Source organism: Fukomys damarensis, unplaced genomic scaffold, assembly GCF_012274545.1.
Source record: "Fukomys damarensis isolate Sample0158 unplaced genomic scaffold, DMR_v1.0_HiC HiC_scaffold_9, whole genome shotgun sequence".
Classification (NCBI taxonomy): Eukaryota; Metazoa; Chordata; class Mammalia; order Rodentia; family Bathyergidae; genus Fukomys; species Fukomys damarensis.
The window spans coordinates 10,320,848-10,344,648 of record NW_022900921.1 but is presented as its reverse complement, the minus strand read 5'-3'; the positions used below and the strand labels follow the sequence as shown (position 1 = coordinate 10,344,648).

General features: G+C 42.5%; 1 protein-coding gene and 1 pseudogene across 2 annotated transcripts; one reads left to right on the top strand and one right to left on the bottom strand.

Annotated features, from left to right (window-relative positions):
• On the top strand, nt 1-23,801 carry Timd4 (T cell immunoglobulin and mucin domain containing 4). Of its 2 annotated transcripts, none has more exons than XM_010622297.3 (8): nt 1-67; nt 4,743-5,084; nt 6,973-7,365; nt 9,377-9,421; nt 18,856-18,884; nt 20,193-20,289; nt 21,433-21,472; nt 22,681-23,801. In XM_010622297.3, the coding sequence occupies exons 1-8, from the start codon at nt 10-12 to the stop codon at nt 22,763-22,765; spliced, it is 1,089 nt and encodes a 362-aa protein (XP_010620599.1). In that variant the 5' UTR covers nt 1-9; the 3' UTR covers nt 22,766-23,801. The 2 variants fall into 2 exon arrangements, with proteins under 2 accessions (XP_010620599.1, XP_010620598.1); XM_010622296.3 differs by having other exon boundaries at nt 22,639-23,801.
• Nucleotides 9,624-16,182, bottom strand: LOC109117961 (annotated as a pseudogene).

The following is a 23,801-nucleotide window of genomic DNA, read 5'->3' as shown; positions in this document are numbered from 1 at the left end:
CCTGCCAAAATGTGCAAAGGGGCTGTCATTCCGTGGCTGGCAGTGGCCCTTGGGTGGCTTTATCTGAGTAAGTGTTCGAAAGTCTCTGTGAGCGACTCCTTGGGAGGTTTCATCATACAAAGTGTTTCTGTAATGTTCTTCCCCTCCTTCATGCGGTATTTCATTTTATTGAGAGTCTCTCTCCTGCCTTTGTTACCCAAGGTTTCTACCTAGAGACTGATTTAGAGGTGGTAGGATGGGATAATTTGTACTTATATTTGAAATGGCAATTAAAAAAAAAAGACATAAAAGTAAGAGTTGGATGAAGGGGACTAAGGAGTTTCATCTGCCTGTGTTACGCAGCATAGTCAGGAGACAGAGCGAGTTGTGCTGGCGATTACAAGACTATCATTTATATCATTCTCTGTATTCAGGACTGTTTGCCTGCTTCTTGGTTTGATGTTGTTTTGCTGGGCATGGGCTTCATGGAGAGATTTTTGTTCTGTGCATTGTTTCCCCAACGCTTGGGTGATACAGATGTACGCACTCAGTTCTGGCCGGTGAAGATGTGTCCTCCTGGGGTATTCCGCCCCTGATCTGCTCTAAGCTGCCCCTGCTGGGTGTGCTTGAGTGGACACTGGCAATGTGCCTAAACTGCACTGGCTCCTGTATGTGTGAAGCGAGGGACCTAGGTGAGACTTTTACTTGTCTGTTCTTCAAAGTTTAGGCAACATGTAATGTCCCTTGCCATTTTAAAAGTCCTTGATTATTCAGGTGTGAATTTACAAAAGCACTGTGGGAGAAAACGCTTGTATTCCAGGCAAAACAGACATGTTCTCCCTGCCTCTTCAGCCTGTGTCATGCTGTTCTTTCTGCCTCTCTGTTCTCCTTATGTCCTTCATCCTCAGCGGTCTGCTGAAGCCGAGCTTTTACTCTCCACCGCGTCGCCTCCAGACTGGTCCTCTTCCTCTCTGGAGGTCCTGTGTCATATGCCTTGTCAGCCTTCGTACCTGCTTTCTCAGCTGTCTCCTTCCCCAGGCACCCTGCGGGCTCAGCTAGCTGTGTTTGCGATTGTATCCCAGCACTTAGTTCCATGCTAAGTATGTAACAGACAAGAAACAGTTCACGGAATGGAATCAGTCCCTGTCTCTTTCACATTTGTGTTTGGCTGTAGTGTGAGCCTCACCCCGGTTAATGTAAGAAAACTATAGTCTGTTACTTTTCAGGTTTTGTGTTTTTATTCTTTGTGATACTGGGGATTGAACCTAGAACATTGCACTGAGCTACATTCTCAGCCCTATAAATCTTGCTAAATTCTGCAGATTGGGCTGAGTCTTGCGACACCTACCACCGTGCACAGCAAGCCCGGTTCTTTCTCGGTGTGTGGCTTTGTTTTCTTTTGTTTTTCACTGCTGTTTGCTGCCTTGGGAAGTTGAAGTTTTGGGTCTGGAAGCTGTAGTTTGGCAAGGCCTATGCCAGCACGCACTGCTTCGCTCAGGACTCTGACCCAATGAGCTGTTCCCACCTTGCTGGAATGAGGCAGCACCTGGTGAGCTGTTCTTTCCGTTTGTTTGTTTGTTTGTTTGGTTTTGCTTTGTTTTGTTTTTTGTACTTGTGCTTTATATAAAACTTCAAGGACAGCAGCTGTTTAGCGAATCATATAATTTGCTCTTCAGAGGCACCTAAGAAAGCCCCTCACTCTATAGATCTGTTATATCAAGCAGTTTAGAGACTGAGTACCAAACTCCAACCCAAAACCTACCTACCATTGCAAAATGCCAATACTGCAGTGAAACCAGAATAGTGAGGCTTTGCTTCAGGAAAACAACTCTCCGTTATCCTGTGCCTTAAGAAGAAAACAGAGTTGCACGCATGTCTTAGGTTCACCACCACTGCTTTAGTGGTGAAACTGGAGTCTGGATTGGGAGAGCTTTGGTGTAAATCACCAGCTAAAGGGAAACCATATCCTAGTTTGCATGCATTCAGGAATTCCACAGAAGGGAACGTGATTTGATCCCAGTGATTCCTTTTCTCCTACACACTTCTGCAGCTGGAAAGAGGATTCTTGTCCTATTTCCTAAGTTCCAATGTGTTTGGTTTGTTGTGCTAATACTTTATTAATTTCACACTGCATTTGATGCTTCGTGGCATGTAAACTCTAGGACTGCTTTTGAGGTGAGTGTCATCCTTGCTTTAGATGAGAATTATTGTGGTTTCCCTCCAAGGAAATGAAAGCAGTGACTGGCATCATGAGGTTTACTTTGTTACCGTACTGGGTGTTTTTCCCTTACAAGAACACCCAGTTCCGTTTTAAAAATATTACATTTGAATAAAGTGAGTAATGCAGAAAGGCTTGGTGAAACAATAAAAATGTTATACAAGGAGATGACTGAGGCCAGGAGTTTGGAGTCTGTCCCACTAGACGCTTTTCTGTGCATTCATTTTCATACAGTTGAGCTCCTGAGAATGCGAACCATTTTATTTGCTTGTTTAACAAAGAACAGTTTTATATATTACTTCTAGTTTTCAAACATATATATATTATAGATATTTTATCCTAGAATTTTCCCTTTTTATACAGTAAAATCGGCTTACAGTTTTCATATCGGTTCCTATAGTTGTCTCTCATTTTACTAATCTATATAGAATTTCATGGAATCTAAGTAGCTGTGCTTTAGCGATTTGCCATATATACACTGTGTAGTCCATTGTGGACACTGCTATGAACAGTCACATATTGGCATCGTAGTGTGCCTGTGGTTTTCTAGAATAGATAACAATTGTGCCATCTTCAGGGCATAGCTAGGACCCATGTACTGAATGTGAGTAGAAACTTCCAAATTCCTGCAGCACTAGCTGCCCAAACTCAAACCCCCATTTTATTCCAGTTTCCTCTGGAAGGCTGTGTGCCTTCCTAGCCCTCTCAGCAATGTCTGGGAGCCTCCTTTAATGACACCCTGGCCAGGTGACATCATCTGTATCCTGAATCATTGTAGTCTAATAGGTGACAACTATTGTCCACTCCTGTTTTCTCATGTGTGAATTATGTATTATGTCTTTTGCCCATTTTACTTTCAGAATTTCTTACAGTGGAGTAGGATATTGCTTTCGTCAGGTTTCCAGGCCCTAGAATACCAAATGTGACACCCATACTTAAAGAAAAAGGGGTTGAGTTTGACTCATGGTTTAAATTGTGGTCAGCAGGCTCCACGGAAGGAACATAGTGGGAGGGCCATAAATTGTAGTGATTTATTGTATTGCATGTTACTCACAGTTAATAGTTATAGTGCATTATATATTTCAAAATCGCTAAATGATGTTAAATGCTCTCATCGCAAAATTTAATGTTCTCATCACAAAAATACAGTGGTGAGGTGATGAATATGTTAATTAGTTTAACTGAAACTTAAATGGATCCATAGATCAAAACCTCACACCACAGTGATATATGCTCACCCATGTTTATGGTGGCACAGTTTGTAATAGCTAACACTTGGAAACAGCTCACTTGCCCATCAGCTGCAGACTGAATAAAGATGTGGTTTTTCTATAAAATGGAATAATACTCACCCATAAAGAATGAGAAATTATAATCCTTCATAGGAAAATGGATGCATACTGAGGCCATACTCTTAAGTGGAATAAGTAAGTCACACATGTAAATTCCAAATAGTTTCTCTGGTGTAAAAAAACTAAAAGTGTAAGTAAGAACCAAATGGTATAAATGACAATGTGAAATACGAGAAAAGGGCTAAAGGTGTAGAGGAAGTGGGAAGGGGAGGGGAAAAGAAATAAAGGAAAAGAAAAAATACGAGAAAATGAAAAAATGGAAAAAAAGGTTTTTTGTTTTTGTTTTTGTAGGTTTTTTTTTTTTTTTGTACTGGGGATTGAACTCAGACCCTTGTGCTTGTGAAGGAGGCAGCTGAACCGCTGAGTCAAACCCCTGGCCCTGGAAAAAAGTTTTTGTAATAGGGAAGGGAGGGGGGAATGAAGGGAGGGCAGGAGTAAGGGGAAAAAATAAGAGCCAAGACCTGTCATGTAAAGGTACAAGATCCCAATGATGAATGTAACTGTACTGTACACCTAAAAGCTACAAATAAACTCAATGAGAAAAAAAACACTTCATATTGAGCCCCCCCAATACAAAATCATTATTTTTCCTTTAAAAAAAAATAAGTAATTGATCTATTAACTCTTCCTGACTTCATATTACCTGCACAGCAAGCAAATGGTCCAGAACAGGCTATTTCCACTTCCAGGAGTGACTGAAAGGTGAATAGCACATCAAATCAGCTCAACAGCTTCTCTTCCAGGCCCACCGCTGCCCTGTTCAAGGCATTCACATCAGCAGTGCACAATATTTGCTTACTGAGAATAATTGAGAACAACAGTGTTGTTTTTGGATTGGTTTTCTATGAAATGGTGGAAATGAATTGCAGGGTCAGGGCTTTTCATTGGAGAGTCAAGGGGTTTATTGAATTGCACCCAGGATTGGAATGCTTAAATCATCAAAAAGGTTTTGCTTCTGAGATGAATTTAGAGATGCTGGTGGCCACCTCCATATGGGGACAGCAACATGTAAAGTCAGAAGCTTGGCAGGGCTCGTGGTCATATCAAATCGTTGCTAAAGAAACATACACACTGTGACTCTATGCAGCTTCCTGGGATCATCTATTTGCACAAAATCTGTAGCATATCTGCAAGGCTTTGGTACTGTGCAAGTTGTGTTTTTGTTTTTGCTTTTTTTTCATTTGTCCTTGCAGCACCAGCCAGGTCGGAGGTTATCCTTACGGCGTTTTGGGGCCAATCCGTGACTTTGCCCTGTCTGTACTCATCCTGGTCTCCGAACAGCAACAGCATGTGCTGGGGAAAAGGCCAGTGTCCCAATTCCAAATGCAACCAGGCGCTTATCCACACAGATGGAATCGGAGTGACTTCACGCGCGTCAGAAAAATACAGACTCAGTGGGGAAATCCAGAGGGGTGACGTGTCCCTGACCATCTTAAACACAGAAGAAGAGGACAGTGGAGTGTACTGCTGCCGCATAGAGGTGCCTGGCTGGTTCAATGACGTGAAGATGAACATTCAGCTGGTGTTAAGGAGAGGTGAGCAGGTGTCTGGCTCAAATCTGGGGAGGGAGAAATTCCCCAGGCCATGGGTAATGGATTCACTGGGTGGTGCTGAGGAGGTTGAACTTGCTTAAGCAGGGAGCGGAGAGATGAGCCTTGAAGTGATGAGCCATGAGACGGAGCATGGGGACCAAGGCATCCACAGAAATGAGTAAAGGGAGGGTAGGAAAAGACAGGGAGCTGGGAAGTTACGTAGCGAGTTTAAAGAGGGCAGCTTCTGCTTATCTAGGGAACTGTCTGTCACGTCCTAGAAATTTGGGCCCAGAGTTTTCAGACCTCCTAGGTTTTATGCAAACTATATTTAGCTTTGTATAATGGACAATTTGAAAAGCCGAATAAAAATATGGTATGAATTAAGTAGAACACATCTGTAGGTCAGCTTCTACCTGTAGAGAAATAGTTTGTGACTTCTGGTAGAAGAGAGGGCATAGGATTCAGAGACCATCTCAGAGGTTTATCAGGAATCTTTCCTTCTGTTACTCTCAGTGTCTTTTGATAAATTTTGGAATGCATGAGACTCCTTAAGGCTTAAGTTTCATGGAATAAGCTGCCCTGTGGTTGAATTATTTCAATGAGGACCCCCATTAGTGCTCGTCTTAATGGAGCTTCCTAATCTTGGGGTCTGTTCCCAACAGATTGGTGCCTTGGAAACTGGGGTCTCCACACCTGTATTCTTTAGGCTTTGCAAGTTTCTCTAAAGTACACTACAACTGGGGAACAGTGGATGTGGGTGCTTTTAATTAGAGAACTTTCTTACCTATTACTACAATTAGTATCTTTTTCTCTGAAAGCAACTACATGAGCTAGAAGGTACTATTCTACTTTGACATAAGAGGAAAATGATATTTACTGAACTTAAATGACTCCAACCCCAGTATTTTCTTGCCTGATATAACTCAGTATTATTTTATAAAATATTTGTTGACCTCAGTATTCTACAGGGTAATTTCCAAGTTCAGTTGAAAGAAATGATGTTTTTCTGCTGCATTAAAGTCGAGGGGAACTTGGCATATCCTAGAAATGGTGAGAGCCATAGAATAAACTGCGGGTAATAAACCAAAATGTAGATGGTGATGGATTAAGTGATGTTGCAATAAATGAATCTTCTGTATCAGGAGTCCGCCTTCTCACTCTAGGCTGCCTACCACTTGCCAGACACAGTGAAATATGGATTCACAGCAGAAAACAAAATAAATACAACATCTGATTTCTTCTCATGGTGCTTACAGCAGAGGGGGAGAAGGAAACATTAAACAATAACAGTCAAAGAAATGGGTAGTTGTGAAATACCATAAATTCTGTGAAGGTAAAGTATGAGAACTCATATCAGGGATTCCTATTATTGTAGAATCTGGATGTCCTCCTCACAAAAGTGATCTTTTCGCTGAGACCAAAGGGTAAGGCAGGATTAGCCTAGTGAACAGGATTGCAAGTAGGATAGGAAATTCCTATGCCTAGAAGGTCATTGATGTGTTCCAGGAATTGAAGAAAGATTAGTTGTCTGAGAAAACTATAAAGAAGACAGTGGGGGAGATGTGTGATTGGAAAGAAAGGCAGGGTCAAATTAGATTTTTTAGGCCAAAGGACTGAATTCTTTATCTCATAGGCGAGGAGGACCCCATATAAGTTCTAAGCAGAGAATTGGCATGACTAGACTTGTAATTTTAAAAGACTATTCAAGCCAATATAAGGAGAATAGATTGGAAGGGACAAAAATGGAGGCAAGAAACCCAATTTTAGTTAGCGTTACAGTGGATCAGGCCAGCGGACCAGGTGAAAGCATCAGAAATGGAGGGAAGTGGACAGATCTCAGATCTCTTTCTCCATCTTGCTTGATGCAAGGCACATCTTTTTTTGGTTACAGCCCCAACAACTATAGGCCAAATATCAACCTCCCACCAAGCTACCACCACTAATTTGCGGACAACCACAACTGTGCTGCCAACAACAGCCATGGCTGCAGCGACCTCCCACCTTACCAGCACCCCGTTTGTGCCTATAACCAGTGCTGTGCCACCAACAACAGTTGTGACCTCAACAGCCTCCCACCGAACTAACACCCTTGACATGCCAACGACTGCAGCTGTGCTGCCAACCACCTTCCAGACTACACGTGAGCTCACAGCCAGAACCCCATTTCAGACACAGGCCACCTCTATCTTCATAACAACAGCAACCACGTGCCCCCTGACAAGTCCGAGCTCTGTCCCAGAGAACACCCGGGAGCCTTCCACGCAAGGGCCCATCTCCACTCCAGGTATGGGATGGAAATGGTCATATTTCCCTTCTACTGGGCAGACGTGCCTTGTTCTTTTTGGAGCAGGGTTCTCTCACTGTATGGGAAAATCCAGCTATGTGTCTTGGGGTGTGTGTGTGTGTGTGTGTGTGTGTGCATCCATGTATGTGTGTTTTCTGGCCCACCATAACAAATGCCACAGAATGCATGGCTTAAATAACAGAAATTTATTTTCCCCCAAGTCCAGGTGTTAGAAGCCCAAGGTTAATGTGTCAGTAGCTTCTGTTTGTTTTACATGTTCTTTCCATGGTTTGTAGGTGACTGTCTTCTCAGTGTGTCTCATGTGCTTCCCTCTGTCTGACTGTCCTTCTGTGTCCTAATCTAATTTTAGGAAACCAGTCATACTGGGCTAGGGTCCATCCATAGGACCTCATTTTGCCTTAATCTCTTCTTTAACAGCCCTGTCTAAAATACAGTCTCATTCAGAGGTACTGAGTGTTGGTATTTCACCTTATGGATTTTGGAGGGATACACTGCAGCCCACAGTAGTGAGCACATGCGTGTGTGTGTGTGTATGTGTGCATGTGTGTAAAGATGTGATTTCACTATATGGCTTCTTTGGTTTTAGTGTTTTCTTTTTCAATTTCTTTTTTGTGTGTGTTTCTGAAAAGAGCCTTTGCATTCTCTAGCGGACTTGCCAGAGTGTTTCAGGAGTTGCCTATGAAAGAACCAAGGAATGAGGTTCTGGGTCAGACGCCAGCTCTGTCCCTTCTGGAATGAAGTCTGCCTGGATGTTAGAGATTGTCTGAGAATAGCTCTCCAGATGGCTTCAAACATCACTTCCAGCTGAAATGGTTTTATTCTATTTCTTTGTTTCCTTCTGCTATTTTTTTTTTTTTTTCTGCTTGTGAATTTTCTTGGCCTTGCCTTTTACACCTCTCTGGTGATTAGTTTCCTTGCTTGTGTGGAGTGTGAAGGCTTCCACCATGTTTCAGTCTCTGATTCTGAGGTAAGAATATTGGAAAGCAACAACGACAAAGCTTGAAGGTTTTCCTAGGCATTTCAGCTGCCTCAGTAAGACCTGGATAGTTTAAATAGATTTACAACTGAATAACTCCGTTATATTCTGAGTTGTCGCTAAAATCCGTGAACCTTATATTAACCAATTTTTATATATTTAAAAATTTCATTTGTGCTATTAAATAATCATATTAGAACATAACATTTGTAGTTTCTTTATCTTTATTCTGAAAATGCCTGCAATCCTTAAGGAAAACTGGAAATATTCAGAGAAGCATGAAGACCAAAAAAAAAAAAAAAAAAAAAAAAAAAAAAAAAAAAAAAAATCAATAGCTTTCCTTTATACAAAAATCATCCTAGTTGGGAGTGGTGGCGCATGCTTGTAATCCCAGCACTCTGGAGGCTGAGGCAGGAGTATCGCTGTGTGTTTGAGACCAGCCTGGGCTACATAGTGAGTTCCACGTCAGTCTCAACTACATAGTGAGACCCTGTCTCAAAAAACAAACAAACAAAACAACAACAACAACAAAAAGAACAAAAATCATCCTGAATCCCTCCACCCACCACAAATACTGTTAATACTGGTATTTTCAGGTTCCTTTTATCAAGCATTTTTTTCTTCCAGAATCAGGAACTTTTCTTCTGTCCAGTGATTCTACTAGAAGCACTGAGAAAACATTTCCAGACAGTGGTTTGCTCACACTCAAAGGTCTGGGGACACGTGCTCTGTCTTCCTGACTCTTTGCCCCCAGGAGAAGCAGTCACTGAAAGATTCAGATGAATAGACCTGACCTTGAGTCTTTTGGGTCCTGAGATCTACCTGGCAGCTTTTTTTTCCTGTGGCTCTTGGAGAACAAGAGGAGAGAGAGTGTTCTTGATTTTCAGTGATGGCACATGGCACATCTCTGGTGTATTTGCCAATACACTGTCTCATCTTAATTCCAAGGGCAGTGATTTTCTTTGTTGAAACTCAATAAGTTTGTTTTCTCTTTTCCTTTTGTTTATTTCAAAGGACCCAACAACTCATCACAGGTGACAAGGAAGACATCTAAAGACAGTAAGTAATCCAGTGACTTTTCCTCCACCAGGCAGGGAACTGTGTTCCTTTCAATGTCTCTCTTTGTGTTGGGAACAATCTGACCCACACCTGCATGTCTCGGGGTTCAGTTGTTTGGGCTATATTGTGGCTGAATTCCACAAACTCGCTGAAGGCCTTAGGGGTAGATCCTGCCCTCCTCTGCTCATTTCCAAAGCCCCTCTCAGATCTGTTTCTTCCTTAACAGCTTCTGACTTGAAACTAGGAATAGTGGTAGGAGAATCACCTACACATTATGCATTTTGCAAAGGATTACTTATGTATTTTAAGTCACAGAATCCTTACGCTAATGCACTGTGGTTAGAGGCACGTAAGTACTGAAATAAACTCTTCTTTGAAACCCTGCCCTCAATTACGGAACTTTCCTCTGAGGTGATCCCTCTTAATGGTTGAATACAGCCACTCTCGATCTTTCTTCCATCCCTTATCTGTATTTATGGTACAGAAATATATTTCTATGCACTAGGTATTTTTAAAAAAATCATCAGAGCCCATAGGCAGCTTTGTTTCTATTTGTCTTTATTCATTGAAGGTTATGCACTGGACTACTTTCTTTTCTAGTTTGTGTAGAAATCTGCACCATTATGATAAGTTGCTGTGTAGTATTTCATATTCTGGGCTCTCACAGTATCTGCTGTTTATTCAGTGGCATATAGAACCTAAGTGTTTCACTATATAGATAGTGCTGCCGCGAAAACCCTTGAATATGTGTCTTCTTAAGCACTCAAGCTAATGTTTTTGTAGATAGATCGGTGGCCAAGAAGTAGAACTGCTAGGTTGGGAAAATGTGCAATTTAAAATTTAACCAATATTACAAAATCATCCAAAGGAAGGCTGTGCCAATTTGCTTTCCCACCCCCAGAGTATCTGTTTTTCCACATCCTCTCTACACTTGATAGAAGCATTTGTTTAATTTTTCAGTCTCCTGAGAAGAACGTGTCATCACGTTCTTCTGTTCCATTTAACAGAGTGTGGGTATATTTCTGTATGTTCATTAGCAAAAACAGCTATACTTCAACTCTGTGTAGGAGGAAGGCTAACAACACTACCCAGGCTGAGAAGACAGGCTTGGAAGGGTAGACAGGACTGAGGAGAAGGGGAGTAGCTTTGAAAGTAAGACTATAAATCAAGATGAAATGCAAGGGTGGTCGGAGGTTGAAAAGATTTGGCTTGCACCCACTCATGTAGTGGAAGAGCAAAAATCCTGAATAGAAATTGACAACTTAAGGAAAACTGGGTGCCAGGATCCAAACCTTCTTTTCTGAGAGGATGGGATGTACACAGGGGACTGCATTTTAAGGAAAAGAGAAAGCAAAGACTAGGAAGGTAATGGAGAGTGGGAAGAGCGTTCCAAGTCTCTTCTTCCTCATTCTGTTTGCATCCTGGATGTTTGCACACTGAATTGTGAGGAAATAATACGCCACTTGTTGTTTTACCTTCTTCTCTGCTGCTCCCGGTAAGTTTCGTTTCACTCCTCCTGACCAAAGCCCAGGAGAGAGAATGCTTGTGGCCATATCCATGGGCTGTGATGCTCAAGGAGCGCTCGCCGTAGGACAGCCGTTTGGTCTCCGTGTCACGTTTAGTCCTTGTGAGAAAATAGTTGTACCGAACACCTACGAGGTGCCAACAAAACATCTGCTAAACGGTTAAATTAAAAATACCATGGCAGCAAGGGACAAAGCGCTCCCCTCACTTCAGACACTCTTGTCTCTGCACTGCTGCCTCTTCCTTCAGCAGCTCTGGAAGGACTCTTTCCTAGCTGACAGTGTTCAGTCGCACTGTGGTGGCTGCCTTTCTCTCTTGAATCCTTTCAAAACATTTATCTTTCCTGGTCATTTTGACTTTGAGGAAGAGCCAGAAGTCCTACGGTGCTAACTGTAGTGAAGAAAGTAGATGAAGACACACCGTAGTGTCTTCATTTGGTAGAAATTGCCACGAGTATTTTGAGTTGTTTCAGGACATTGAAATGGCCGGACAGGACAACTGCAGATGTTCCTGCTGCAGGATTTCCAGAACTGCTTAAGAAAGTGACAAGAACAATGGCAAAGGTAGGGGTTAGGGAAGCAGGAGTATTTTAAGGAAGAATAACGACACTTATCTTTTTCTAGAATAAGTTTTGAAACAATTAAACATTACTGTAACTTTTGTTCACACGTCATAGTATACGCTGGCTCAGTGTTAAGATGTTCGCATGGGCCATTTCATTCAATATCCCTTTGGCAAATGTTCAGGGCCCTATTTTACCTAAATTTCTCAAGGCCACACAGCTCTCCAATACCAGATCCAGAGAATCTACTTTTTTTTTTCCTTTATTCAGTTTATTGGTACATTTTAGGTATACAGTACAGTTACACTCATAATTGGGATCTTGTACCTTTAGATGACAGGCATTGGTTCTCATTTTGTGAGAATCTACCTCTTGTATGTTCTCAGACATTACTTTATTTTGCCTGGCCTTCCTGAAATAAAAGTTTCTTTTTCATTTATCATCCCACATTTTGCTGCAGTGAAACGTTCTCAGTAATCAGTGCCGTTCCCGCTCCCAAGGACCCAACTGTGTATCGGTGTTGTCGTAAGAGTTCTGACATCCCTTTCCATCCGTCACTCTTAGGGGCCTTCTAGACAGGGGCATATATTGTTTCCCCTTCACAGGTAGATAAATGGAGGACCACGGGGCTGGGGACTTAGCTCAGTGTTGTTGGAGTCTGCCTTGCAAGTGCAAGGGCCTGACTTCGATCCCTGATAAGCGGGGGATCACAGAGTTGATTAGTGATGCTAAATTACCCAAGGTCTTTCTTTAACAAGATGCATTTTTGTCTCGATTATCTCTGCATTTTTCACAAAGTCTTGTGTGATAGTTATAACCTTTTAGAATTTAAAGATGAATAACTTGTTGAGCTCTTGCTGAATGTGGATTTAATCCATGTCTTTTGAGCTCTTTTGTGTTGTAGTGACAAGGGTCTTGCCACGTAGTTGAGATTGCCCTTGAACTCACTGTGTAGCCCCGGCTGGCCTCCAACTCATGGTGAGTCTCCTGCCTCAGCCTGCTGAGTGCTGGGATTTCAGGTGTGTCCCACCATCCCTGGGTCAGGTTTGACATCGCTGTCAACACTATGCCATGCTGCTTTGCCTAGCATAATCCACAGGCGCCCCATGAAAGTAAAGCCCTGTTTCTGCAGGCTTGCAGATGTCAGCTATAAAATTCTAGGCCGGCCAAGGATTGTATGTGGGATCGACTCGTTTCAGAACTGATTCTGTTTTGGAAGTAGAGACGCATGAGTCTTGGTGTCTGTGAATTCACTGATGAATAGACGCATGTAGATGAGTTTTCAATGTACCCACTGGGAAGACAGAGTGTTGTTATTTTGCCTCGATTTCTGGCTAGAAGTCCTCGCATTGGACAGTTTGGTTTTCAAGGAAGTTTTTTTTTTTGTTTTTTTTTTTTTTTGGTACTGGGGATCAAAGTTGGGACCTTGTGCTTGTGAGGCAATCAAATAAGATTTTAATATGCTCTTTTGCGTTTCTCTCAGAATGGTTATAATTAAGTTTTTTTTGTTGTTGTTGTTGTTTGTTTTTTGAGACAGGGTCTCACTACGTAGTTGAGACTGACCTGGAACTCACTATGTAGCCCAGGCTGGTCTCGAAGTCACAGTGATCCTCCTGCCTCAGCCTCCCGAGGGCTCCCACCGTGCCTGGCTATATTTAAATTTTGTTTTGAGCCATTCACAATTAGGTTCAAATGTTCTTTCACTGTCTGTGTTACCTCACTCAAGTGTTTTAATCTCTGTGTGAGCCTCAGTTCACAAGTCTATAAAACACATTTTGTAAGCATTAAATCTGGTAATTTATATGAAGAGCCTGACTTTGGGTCAGGCATACAGGGCTCCATGAAGTAATTCTGAGAGGGAGTCTCTATTATTTTTAAGCACATTTTTACTAATGAGTCGGAATAGGGATGATATTTAAAATGGATTTTGAAAAGATCTCTTCTGCAGGATTTCAATAGCTTTTCAGAATTATATATAGCAGGTAGTATTTTGAGTTGCACAAGACAGTAAGTTCTAGTCTACTGCCCCAGACATAATCATGTGGGAGGGAAGTGTTTCATCTCACTGGGGTCTGCCCACTGGGGTCTCGTCATAAGGATCTTTTTGTTTTTGTACCAGGGATCAAACTCAGGTCCTTATGCTTGCAAGGCAGGTGGTGGAACCTCTGTACTAAATCCCTGGCCCTGGTCATAAGGCTCTTAATAGCAGTCCTTAGATATAATAAATTTAATCTTGTGCACCACAGTTGTTTATGTACCCACAGACTAATTATCCCAAGGCTCAACAAGCTTTCTATAAAGGGCAAGAAATAGAGGAAGTGGGAAGGGTAGGGGAAAGGAAATAAGGGACAAGAAAAAATAGGAGAAAAGGAAAAAAATGGAAACAAAGTCTTTGTAAATAGGGGAGGATGGAGAGGGTGAAGGGAGGGCAGGGGAATAGGGAAAAAATGAGCACCCAGATCTGTCTTGTAGAGGTACAGGATCCCAGTGATGACTGTAACTGCGCTGTTACCTAAGATGTACCAGTAATCTCAGTAAGATGAAAAGGGGTGGGGGCAAGAAAGTACACAGTTTAGGCCTTGGGGGCCACAGTCTAATCTCTGTTGCAAGTGCTCTCCCATAGCCGGACAGAGGAGGCCCTGTGCTTTAATAAACTTTATTAGCCCACCCAGAAATCTCAATTTTTAATAGCTGTGATGTGTTGTAAAAGTTCTTTGAAATTTTTCCATCTCTGTAAAACTATTCTTAGTTCATAGGCCGAACAAAACCAGGCGGTGCGCTTTTGGCCTGCAGGCTGTGCTTTGCCAAGCCGTGATATATACCCTAGAGGCACCGGCAGCTCCTAGCAGGGGCAGACATGAAGCTGTTTGGGCAGGGCTCTTCCAGAACGTTCACGGAGCATCGCCTGCTGCCCGGCCGGGTTTCAAGTCCCTGGAGAGTGACGGTGGCGTTTTTAATGCTGTCACTTTCTCATTTCATCCATGTTACAGGATAAAGACAGGCTCTTGTAAAAGACTAAGTTAAAACATGGAAAAATGAGAGTTCATTCCCCTTTACCGCTCCATGAGCAAAAGATAATGGCTGTATTGTTTTTGCATTACATCTTTCAGGTCATTTTTCCCAACAGCAGAGTAATGTATGTTACCTCTTTTTAACCAAAAAATTCTTTTTTCTTTTACAAAATTAGTCTATATTTTTTCAATATGATGTTTAAAAATTATTATGGTCATACACAAATTTGTGCTGATGTTTTAACTTCTCTACTTTGATCCTTCTAATGAGCTGAGAGAAAGTACTACTATCAATCACATGTGCAACAGTAGTTTCAGTCTTGTGTTTTTAAATAGCTCTTTAAATACTATCCTGAATAACAACTCAGTGAGATCTAAATGATTCAAATGTAAAGTCTAACTTGCTATTGCATCATGCTGAGTTTTAAAAGAATCTGAACTTGTAGATCCACTATATAATGTGAAAAGTGTTAAGTACTCTTTATTTGGTATTATACATACACCACTCTAAAATGCTTTTCCTTGAGTAAAAGGCACCACTTTTTTGATTAAAAAAGAATTCTAATTAAATTGCCATAATCTAGACCAAAAATACAGTTGTTGCATCCTTATCTTCATCCACTACCTGTAACAGGCTAATAAACACAAAGCAGGGGAGTCTTATTTGGTTCTGAGACAACAAAGTATTTCTGTGGTATTTAAACCCATTCACTTAAACAGTTTCATCAATCTAAACCCAAATCCAATTCAGCAGGTTTTTCAGATTCCATTCTTCATCTTGTGGAAAAGTCCAACATTACTAATCAAGTCCAATCATTTTTTGAAAGGGGAAACTGTGATTGTCTTTACTGGAATTACTTGAGAAAAAGAAAACTTGAGAAAAAGCCAATTTTGCTTAAATCAGGAGCGTTCAACAAAAATATCCTGTGAGCCACTCAGGATCTGAAGTATGGTGTATGAGATCCATTAAATTATGGTACATGCAAAAAAGTTACAAGACATTTCTGTTCTATAGTAAATAAGGCAGTGACTATTACTCATTAGTAGTTTTTTGAGGTAAGCTATTAAGTCTGTTCTTTCCCCCTTTTCCTAGAGCTAGCCAAGATCATTTTTATTCCAGGCATGTACTTCTTGGGATTCTCCAAGTATTCTTTCAATGTATTCTCTCCCCAGGTGATGCCTTTGTTCTTCCTGGTATCTGTGTGAGAGAATCCAATAGCTTAACCTGTCTTCCACCCAAACAGACCTTGGAGATTTGACTCAGTCTTGTGTTTGCCTCCTTTCTCCACAGTGTGGCGCTGCACACACTTCTGTACAAAAGTCCTTTCGCCTTTCTCAGTACCACTCATTTTTAAATCAGTCTTTCCTCATTATCACAAGGAGGGAGCCAGCTCAGAAGCCAGATGTCCCGCTCTTTTCTATGTTTTGAACCCACTTGAAAATTCATTCAACACATTTATTTTACAAATCTTTACTGCAAAGCTACAATACAGCATGTATGCATTAGACCAAATGATATGGAACAGTTCCAGCGTAACCCATTTTAAAGACCTTTTTTATTTTGAAATAATTTTAGACCCACAGGAAGGGTTAGTACCTTGGCTCAGTGCTCCTGACTGCAAGCTCATCGCCCTCTCCTGCAGGTTTGCACCGCTGCTCTCCTTGCCCCGCTCCTGATCTTAGTCCCCAGAGAGCTGGGCCATGGGCTGCTGCTGTACAGAGTGGGACCTTGTGAGTGATGTAAGACCCTTAACTCCATGTCGATATCCTACCGACCTCGCTCATAGAATCTGTGTCCACCCCATCACTCTGGAATCCGAGTCTCCCCCTGCGTCTCTGCTAGCTCTGAGCTTCAGACCTGGAGTTCATGCTGACTCTCCCTGCGGCTGTCCCACTGTCCTCCTACCCAGACCTCTCATACTGAAACACTTCTGTGCTTCCTTGCTGCCTAAGTCGGAAACTTACCAGCGGGAACAAAAGGCCCTCCCTGACCAGCTCCTGCCCACCCTTGCCCTGCCCTCCCGTACCACTGGCATCCCCTCTCATAACACCTGTACGACCACTGGACATGGTCGCCACACTGATTTATGCTTCTCTGGCTTGGCTTGTGCTGCCTTATCTACTTGAAATGCTCTGCTCACCATTCCCTGCCTGGCTAATTATGATGCAACCTTATCTCTGCATAGGTGTTATTCATTCAACAGGCATGTACTGAGCATATCGTATGTACCAGGCAATGTGGGGTCCTATCACTACCCTAGGCCTGGTAGGCTCAAATGATCTTTTGGCCTTGCCTTTGCACTGTGAATTCCTTGTGGGTGCTGAACATGGTGGCACATACACCTATAGTGCTAGTATTTGGAAAAGCTAAGGCGGGAAGATCACCAGTGGAAGCCTAGCCTGGGCAACTTAGCAATTTAGGAAGACCTTGTTTCAGAATGATGATGATGGTGAGGATGATGATGATAAAAGATGGGAGATGTAGCTCAGTGAGAGGGACCTGGGTTCAGTTCCCCAGCCCACCCCCCGTCCCTCTCTCACACACACAGTCAATTTTCTTGTAGATAGTAGGAACTAAGCAGGGCCCAGAACAGTGCTCAGCATGTGCTAAATCACCAGGAAATTGCCCTTGTAACTAGGTAGCAGTCAGGAGCCATTGATTCCTTGTCTCAGTTTAAATTCACCTTCTCCCAGAAGCCTGCTTGCTTTGACCCTGCAGCTCAGCTCCGCCATGCTCATGACTTGGCTGCAGGAGATCATATTCTCTCTCTTCATAGACTTTTGAATAGCTGTAACTGATTATTTCTATTATTTGCATTTCGCTCACGTGTCGCTTAATGACGGCAATCCATTCTGAGGAAGGCATCGTCAGTTGATTTTGTTTTTGCGTGAATATCAGAGAGAGTATTGGGCAGATTTCGATGGTGAAGTACTACATTCCTTGGCTACATGGCAGGCATTTATAGAGTGCAGCCCATCAGACCTAGCCAATGAGGAATAAAACAAGATCAAGTCAAGAGAACATAGCGCAGATGAGGGAGGTGGTGCTGTGAGACGGATGAGGCAGCTGCCAGAGTGGCAGAGAACGCTGCTTTACAAAAAGTTTTGTTTTGAAAGTAGGATTACACTCTAAAATAGCAATAAAAGTGTGGTAGAGCTGATAGGGAAAAACATTAACGGCAAAAACCTAGGAGAGGTCACAATGGAAGATAACTTTGCCCTTTGCTCTGTTTAGTTCAGAATTAACTGGCACCGGAGGCATCTAGTCTCTAAAAGTTTTGTAAATGAAAAGAAGCATTGTTAGCTTTGACCAAGCACATCCCTTCCCCTTGTCTACAATAGATAAATCCTAAAGGTAACTTCCCCTAACAAAGAATGGCCCTGGAATTCAGCTGCCTCACCACCTTGTTTTGTGTATCAGCAATGTGAGCTGTGAAATGCAGGGGAACCCACTGAGTGAGATCAAGGCTGTAAACCCTAGAAAAGAAGGAGTTGTAACCAGTGGGGGAGTCGATCACGGCACCGCCGCTAGGTGTCGTCGATCCCCATCGATGGAATGAACTTTTTAATTTTATTTCCCTTCTACTGCCTCCCTGTGTTCCACTTTCCAGTTCCTTCTGTAACAGAGCAAATATGTGAGCCAATGTCAGTCACTCATCATCAAGTGTTGTACTGCACATGACTATACCGGTGATGCAACAGGATCCTTTACACGAGCGTCACCACAACCGCAGGCCATGCCGTTATGACGCTTAGGACTTCAGTGACGGATGCAAATATTCTGGTTCTGTGATGATCTTATGGGACCATTTTGTACATGTAGCTCATCGATGACCAAAATATTGCTGCCTGATATATGGCTGTATTTGTTGAAATTTTATTTTCTGTATTACGTTGTAAATTCTGAGGTCCAAGGTATACGTAGCACAGTGTGCTCGATGACACTTATACTATCTCTTGTCTATAAGTGTTTAATAAGTATCTTTTTTTTCTGGTGCTGGGGATCAAACTCAGGACCTTGTACTTGCGAGGCAGGTGTGGTGCCACTGAGCTAAATCCTGGCTGGCCCTAGGTATCTGTTAACTGAAAGACTAACACATTTTCTTGCTGGATGAAAATGAATGGAAATGTTCCTGTGGGATAATGTTGGACAGCACACGAAACTCTCTTTAGAACTTTATCAAAGCTAATAAGCACAAATAAACTATACAAATAAGAAAAGGTGATATTAAACACTTCAGCTGAAATTCTAGATGGCCTTGAAATACCTATTTTAGGAAGTGATTTTTTGTTTTCCCTCAAGAGGTATAACCATTTTCTTCTCTTTGCCTTCCCAGAATCTGTGAAGAAAGCTCCAGAGCCAAAGGTAAAACAACTGTAAAATATTTAAAGTATATGACTTAGATTTTAAAAAATCCACAGCAAAGGTTTGCATAGGTGGGGCAGGGAGAACAGAATATCACTAAATAGCAAAATGCATCATAACTCTTACAAAATAGACAAAGAATTTGTAGACTTTATACTTTTAGCAGAAATAATATCAATGATTTCTATATGTGCAGATGCTTTGAAAAGGAAAAATATAAAGACATAGCAAAGCATCACGTGTTCTGTCTGTGCAGCTCAGGATTAGCAACACTGCACTACCTACACCTACCACCAGTTGCTCGTATTTTCTGAGAGTCCTTTCATTTATTTTTCTCATTACAAAAATAACAAAAGTCACTTCCAGGCAGCACAGGTGTCTGTGAAGGAAAAGTGTCTCTCTTCAGAGATGACCTGTGGTCCTGTCCTTGCTGCTGTCCCCACTGCCTACTTCTGCATGAATGGGCCAGGGGGGAGCCCCCTGTGTAAGATGGCAGGGCCCTGATGCAGGGGCCGCACTTTTCACACCTTTTGATATCAGGGTCCTTTTGTACTCCTAAAAGTTAAGGCTGAGAAATTTGTATTAAAACTGAAAAAATATTTTTTAGTTAATTTAAAGCCAAGATGAACAAACCTGCAACATAGTAACATAAATAACATGACCACTAACTATATTTTTCCAAAGGGGAAAAAATAGTGGGAAAATGGCATTGTTTTACATTTTTGCAAGTCTCCCTGATGCCCGGCCTAAGAGGATATGGAGGGAGTCTTAATGTCTGATGGGAGAAGTTCAGGAAAATGACAAATGCTGCCTCCTGAAAAACCATTTCAATCCCATGGGTTCCCTACTGTGATAGCCAGTGCAGCAGAAGATTTGAAACAGAGCTCCATTTTCTCTTTAATCCAGCTTTTTTTTGTGTGTTAGATGCCTAAGTCTACTGTGACAATTGCTGCACCGAGATGGGGAGAGTCCCAAGGATTCAGGCAGTGAGCAGGAAAGACACTTGATAGTGGAAAACACAGCTCACAGCACAGTGACTTTTTATCCCCAGACTCTGGAGCCTCACAAGCTCCGCATGCCTGATGCCCAAAACTTAGGAACTTTTGGAGATATGAGTAAAATATTTTGGGCTCTGAGGAACACATTTTTAGAATATGATTTATAAAGCTGGCATTAGTTTGATTCGAGAGAAACAGGAGGAAATGTGGTGGATTGCGTTGGTGATGGGAAGGCAATGTTGGGATGGCGGTGTCCCTGGGACAGTTGCATTGAGCAACAAGTGGGCCAGTCACCTTTCCTGTGTCTCAGCTCCGCACGCAGATGGACACCTACCTGCTGATGATAATCATTGCTTCTGGTTTGGGACTTGCACTCCTGACACTGCTTGGGGTGTTTCTCCTGCGAGGTAAGATGTCCGGGCTGGGTGAGACTCCAGCAAGATCTCATCGGGCTCTTCTGCTTCCTGTCCCTTTCTTCAAACCCCAAAGACGCTTGGTCCTCTCACAGCCCCATCTCAACCAGGGACATAGCCATACGTTAATAGTGGCTTTTTGTCTCATCCCAGACAGACCACATTTTGGAAAAGTAAAAGCAAGAATCAGGGCACCTTCCTAGATGGGACACTTTGTCCAAGGTTCACTGACTACCTTGATTTGTCCTGCCTTCATTTCTGCCTTACTAACAGTTCTACTGTTTTTTTTTTTGTTTGTTTGTTTGTTTTGTTTTTGACTAAAAACCCCTGGTGTCCCCTCTTCCTTTTGCTAGGGCTGTGCCATGAATGATCTTGGTCTTCTTCGTTACCTAAAAGCAGACTTTCTTAAGTGAGGTGCCACAGATGGCTTTCAGGGGAGATGCGAAACCCTGGAAATAGTTTGCAAATGTGCTCATTTGTCTGTATTTACATTTTCCAGTGCATGGGGTCTGTAGTTTTCATTAAATTCTCAAGCTGGCCCATGGCCTTGCACTCCTCTTCTCACAAATAAAGTTTCAAAACACTGCAAAAAGGAGCCATGAAACAGAGTTGGCAGTTTTCATGCAGAAATAGTCTCATGGCACCTGGTGCCATTCTAAAGCGAAGAGGAATTGTTGTTTCTGGGAAGTTGGGCATGAGATGTGACTGTAATTGTCTCAGCTATTCTGAACAGGAGGGAAATTTGTACAGTCTCCAATCTGTCCCAGATGAATACTGCAAAAGGAAATTTAGAACTCACCAAAAGCCTGCTACTAGCTCTCATACAGAGTCATGGTTACAGTTTTGGAAACTTTTGGGTATATTTCATGAAGAGTTTGAAAATCCATGTCATTACTTGAATTCTGAGTAAGTGAACGAGTCCTACACGAAACAGGCTGACACTGTGGTCCACAAAATTGGAATGGCTTTGTAATAAATAAGCTCTGAGTAGGGCCTGAAAACAGTAAGCACTGGACCAGGGAAGGGATAACTTCCCTTGCCCTCTGTCCCTAACTCGCCTTCAGCCCAAATGAGACCAAGTGCCCCTCACCTTCCAGCAGCAGCCTCTGTACTCACTGTGTGGCCTTATCTTTTCAGGAAAAGTCATGAAAGCCAGTTGTTTGCAGAAACACAAAAGGTAACTCGTTCGGCACGACTGACTGTTGTAATAGTTGTACAAGCTGTCACAAATGATCACATGCTGCTCGGTGGTTTACTATTCCTGCTTGCATTCTGATTGAACTCAGAAATGGGGAGACATGGTCTTAGAGGGGGAAAAAGACATGTGGACTTACCTCAAATTAACATCTGTCTCGGTTAACACTGTCTGTCCAAAGTGAAAATATAAAGGCAGGTGGCACAGATAATGTGAAACAGGAAAAAAAAAAACTGTTCAAAGGGAAAGAGGAACTTGGTGATGGGGCATGAGAAAAGAAGAAAAAATGGAAACAAAATTTTTGTAAATAAGGAGGAAAGGGGGTTGAAGAAAGAGGAGGGCATTGGGGAAAAAAAAAAGAGGACTCAAGATATAGTATATACAGGTACAGATCCCCTATGATGAATGTGATCATTATGTATATCTTAATTGTAACAATAAAGTTAAAAAAATTAGAAGTATTGCATGCAAACAATAAAAGAAAAAGAACAGGAAAATAAGAAAGTGACGTGCTACTACTCTGCTCTAGATTTATTCCACCCTGGACAACTCACTTTCAAAAGCACATTGTTGAACTGGAGTTCCCTTGGAGGAGCATTGGAAGTGTGGAAGATGAAAAAATTAGACTGTTATTCCTGGGATTTGGTTCTTCTGCCCAATTAGACCATAGAGCAGTTATTTTGATTTTGCTATTTAGTTAAAAAAAAAAAAGTAGTCCTTAAAGAGTCCCTGGAAATGGACCTTGGATATCTGTCCTGTTCTATAGCTTTTTGGGAAAGAAATACAAAAATTTGGGGTAGGTTGTTGATGAAGGCCTTATTTTCATTATTCAAATGTATCGGCACCATAACATTTGTTATCAAACAGCACTAACAAACAGGGAAACTGAGGCCCAGCCAGGTCACCGTCCAATGCCATCCGTGGAGGTAGTTTTGATAAATGAATGCATTCAGATTATGATTTTGTATTTTGCAAAGGACATTGTCTTCTCTTCTGATAATACTGTGAGTTGGCAAATACCGTCGTGGCCTGTGGCCTCAGTTTCCATTTGTACAAAGGCTGAGGCTGGATGGACTCTGAAATTCTTACTCTGTCTTTGGTCAGTTGCATTGTAAATCAGTAGCATCTGTGTTTTCTTTTCCCCCCAGTCTTGCCGTTCCTCTTTCTCAGCCTGCCTCGTCTCTTTACAGCCCACATGACCCGGGAGAAAGCCAAAATGTCCTCAGTGACATGCAGCATGGAAAGGAGGATGAAGATGGCCTCTTCACACTCTGACTCACTCCGCTCAGCGCTGTGGGGTGGGGCCTGGCGTTTGAAGGGTCCAAACAAGTTTTGGGATGTTTTCGTTTAAAAAAAAACTCTCACCTTTTCCACTGATGTCATAGCCCCAGTCTTGTTTTCATCTCTCAGTTGAAAGGTATTTTTTTTTTCCAGGATCGGAAATCAAACTCAGGACCTTTCACTTGCCAAGCAGGTGCAGTGGAACTGAGCTAAATCCCCAGCCCTAGAAAGTACTTTGGAGAACACATCTTCTTTGCACTATGCTTAGTCAGCTCCTCCATATCCCTGCTAAGTGAACTTTTTACATTGTGCTCGAATATTCTCAGAGATGGTGAACTCATTACCACACCGTCTCGTCACCAGTTCAGACTAGAGAGTTTCACTCGAGATTCAGGCACCCAAAAGAAAAGACACAGAACTGTGCACTGGGTTAAACATCTTTTGTTCAGCTGCCCCCAGCCCCTGGGTACTCGTGGCAGGTCTCATGCCCCTGGCCCACTCATGCTCGCAGCAGGCCTCTGCTGCTTAGTCTACATTTATACCAAAGCACACAAAGGTGGCTATGCACCAGTAACAACCTTGGATAGTTACTTACGTCGGCCAGCGCTGACCTTGGTTGTGGAACTTATTCATATTGCAGTGTTGGGAGAAGCACCTGCTCGGGGTCCTGCTGACAAAGACCCCACTGCCTCCCCATCTCCTTCCCTCCACAGCCCAAACCAGAGCACCGCCATCTTGGCGTTTGCCCTTCCCTACACAGCCATGGGAGTCCATTCGATCTCAGGGCAGTTCTAAGAGTAAGAAATATTTAAAACAAAATCTGTCTCCAGATAGCATTACTGTGCTGGTCTTAGCCTCACACACTGTGCTTACTCAGAGCATTACTGCTGTATGTGCCTAGATGTCCCCTCAAAGCCTCACGCAAATGAGGTGGGGCTTTTCTTTCAGGGGTGGCCAAAACTGAGTGTGTGATGCTGGGATTAAGGGCGTGTGACTGCTAAATCCGTCCACTGATTGCTTTGGCACCGCC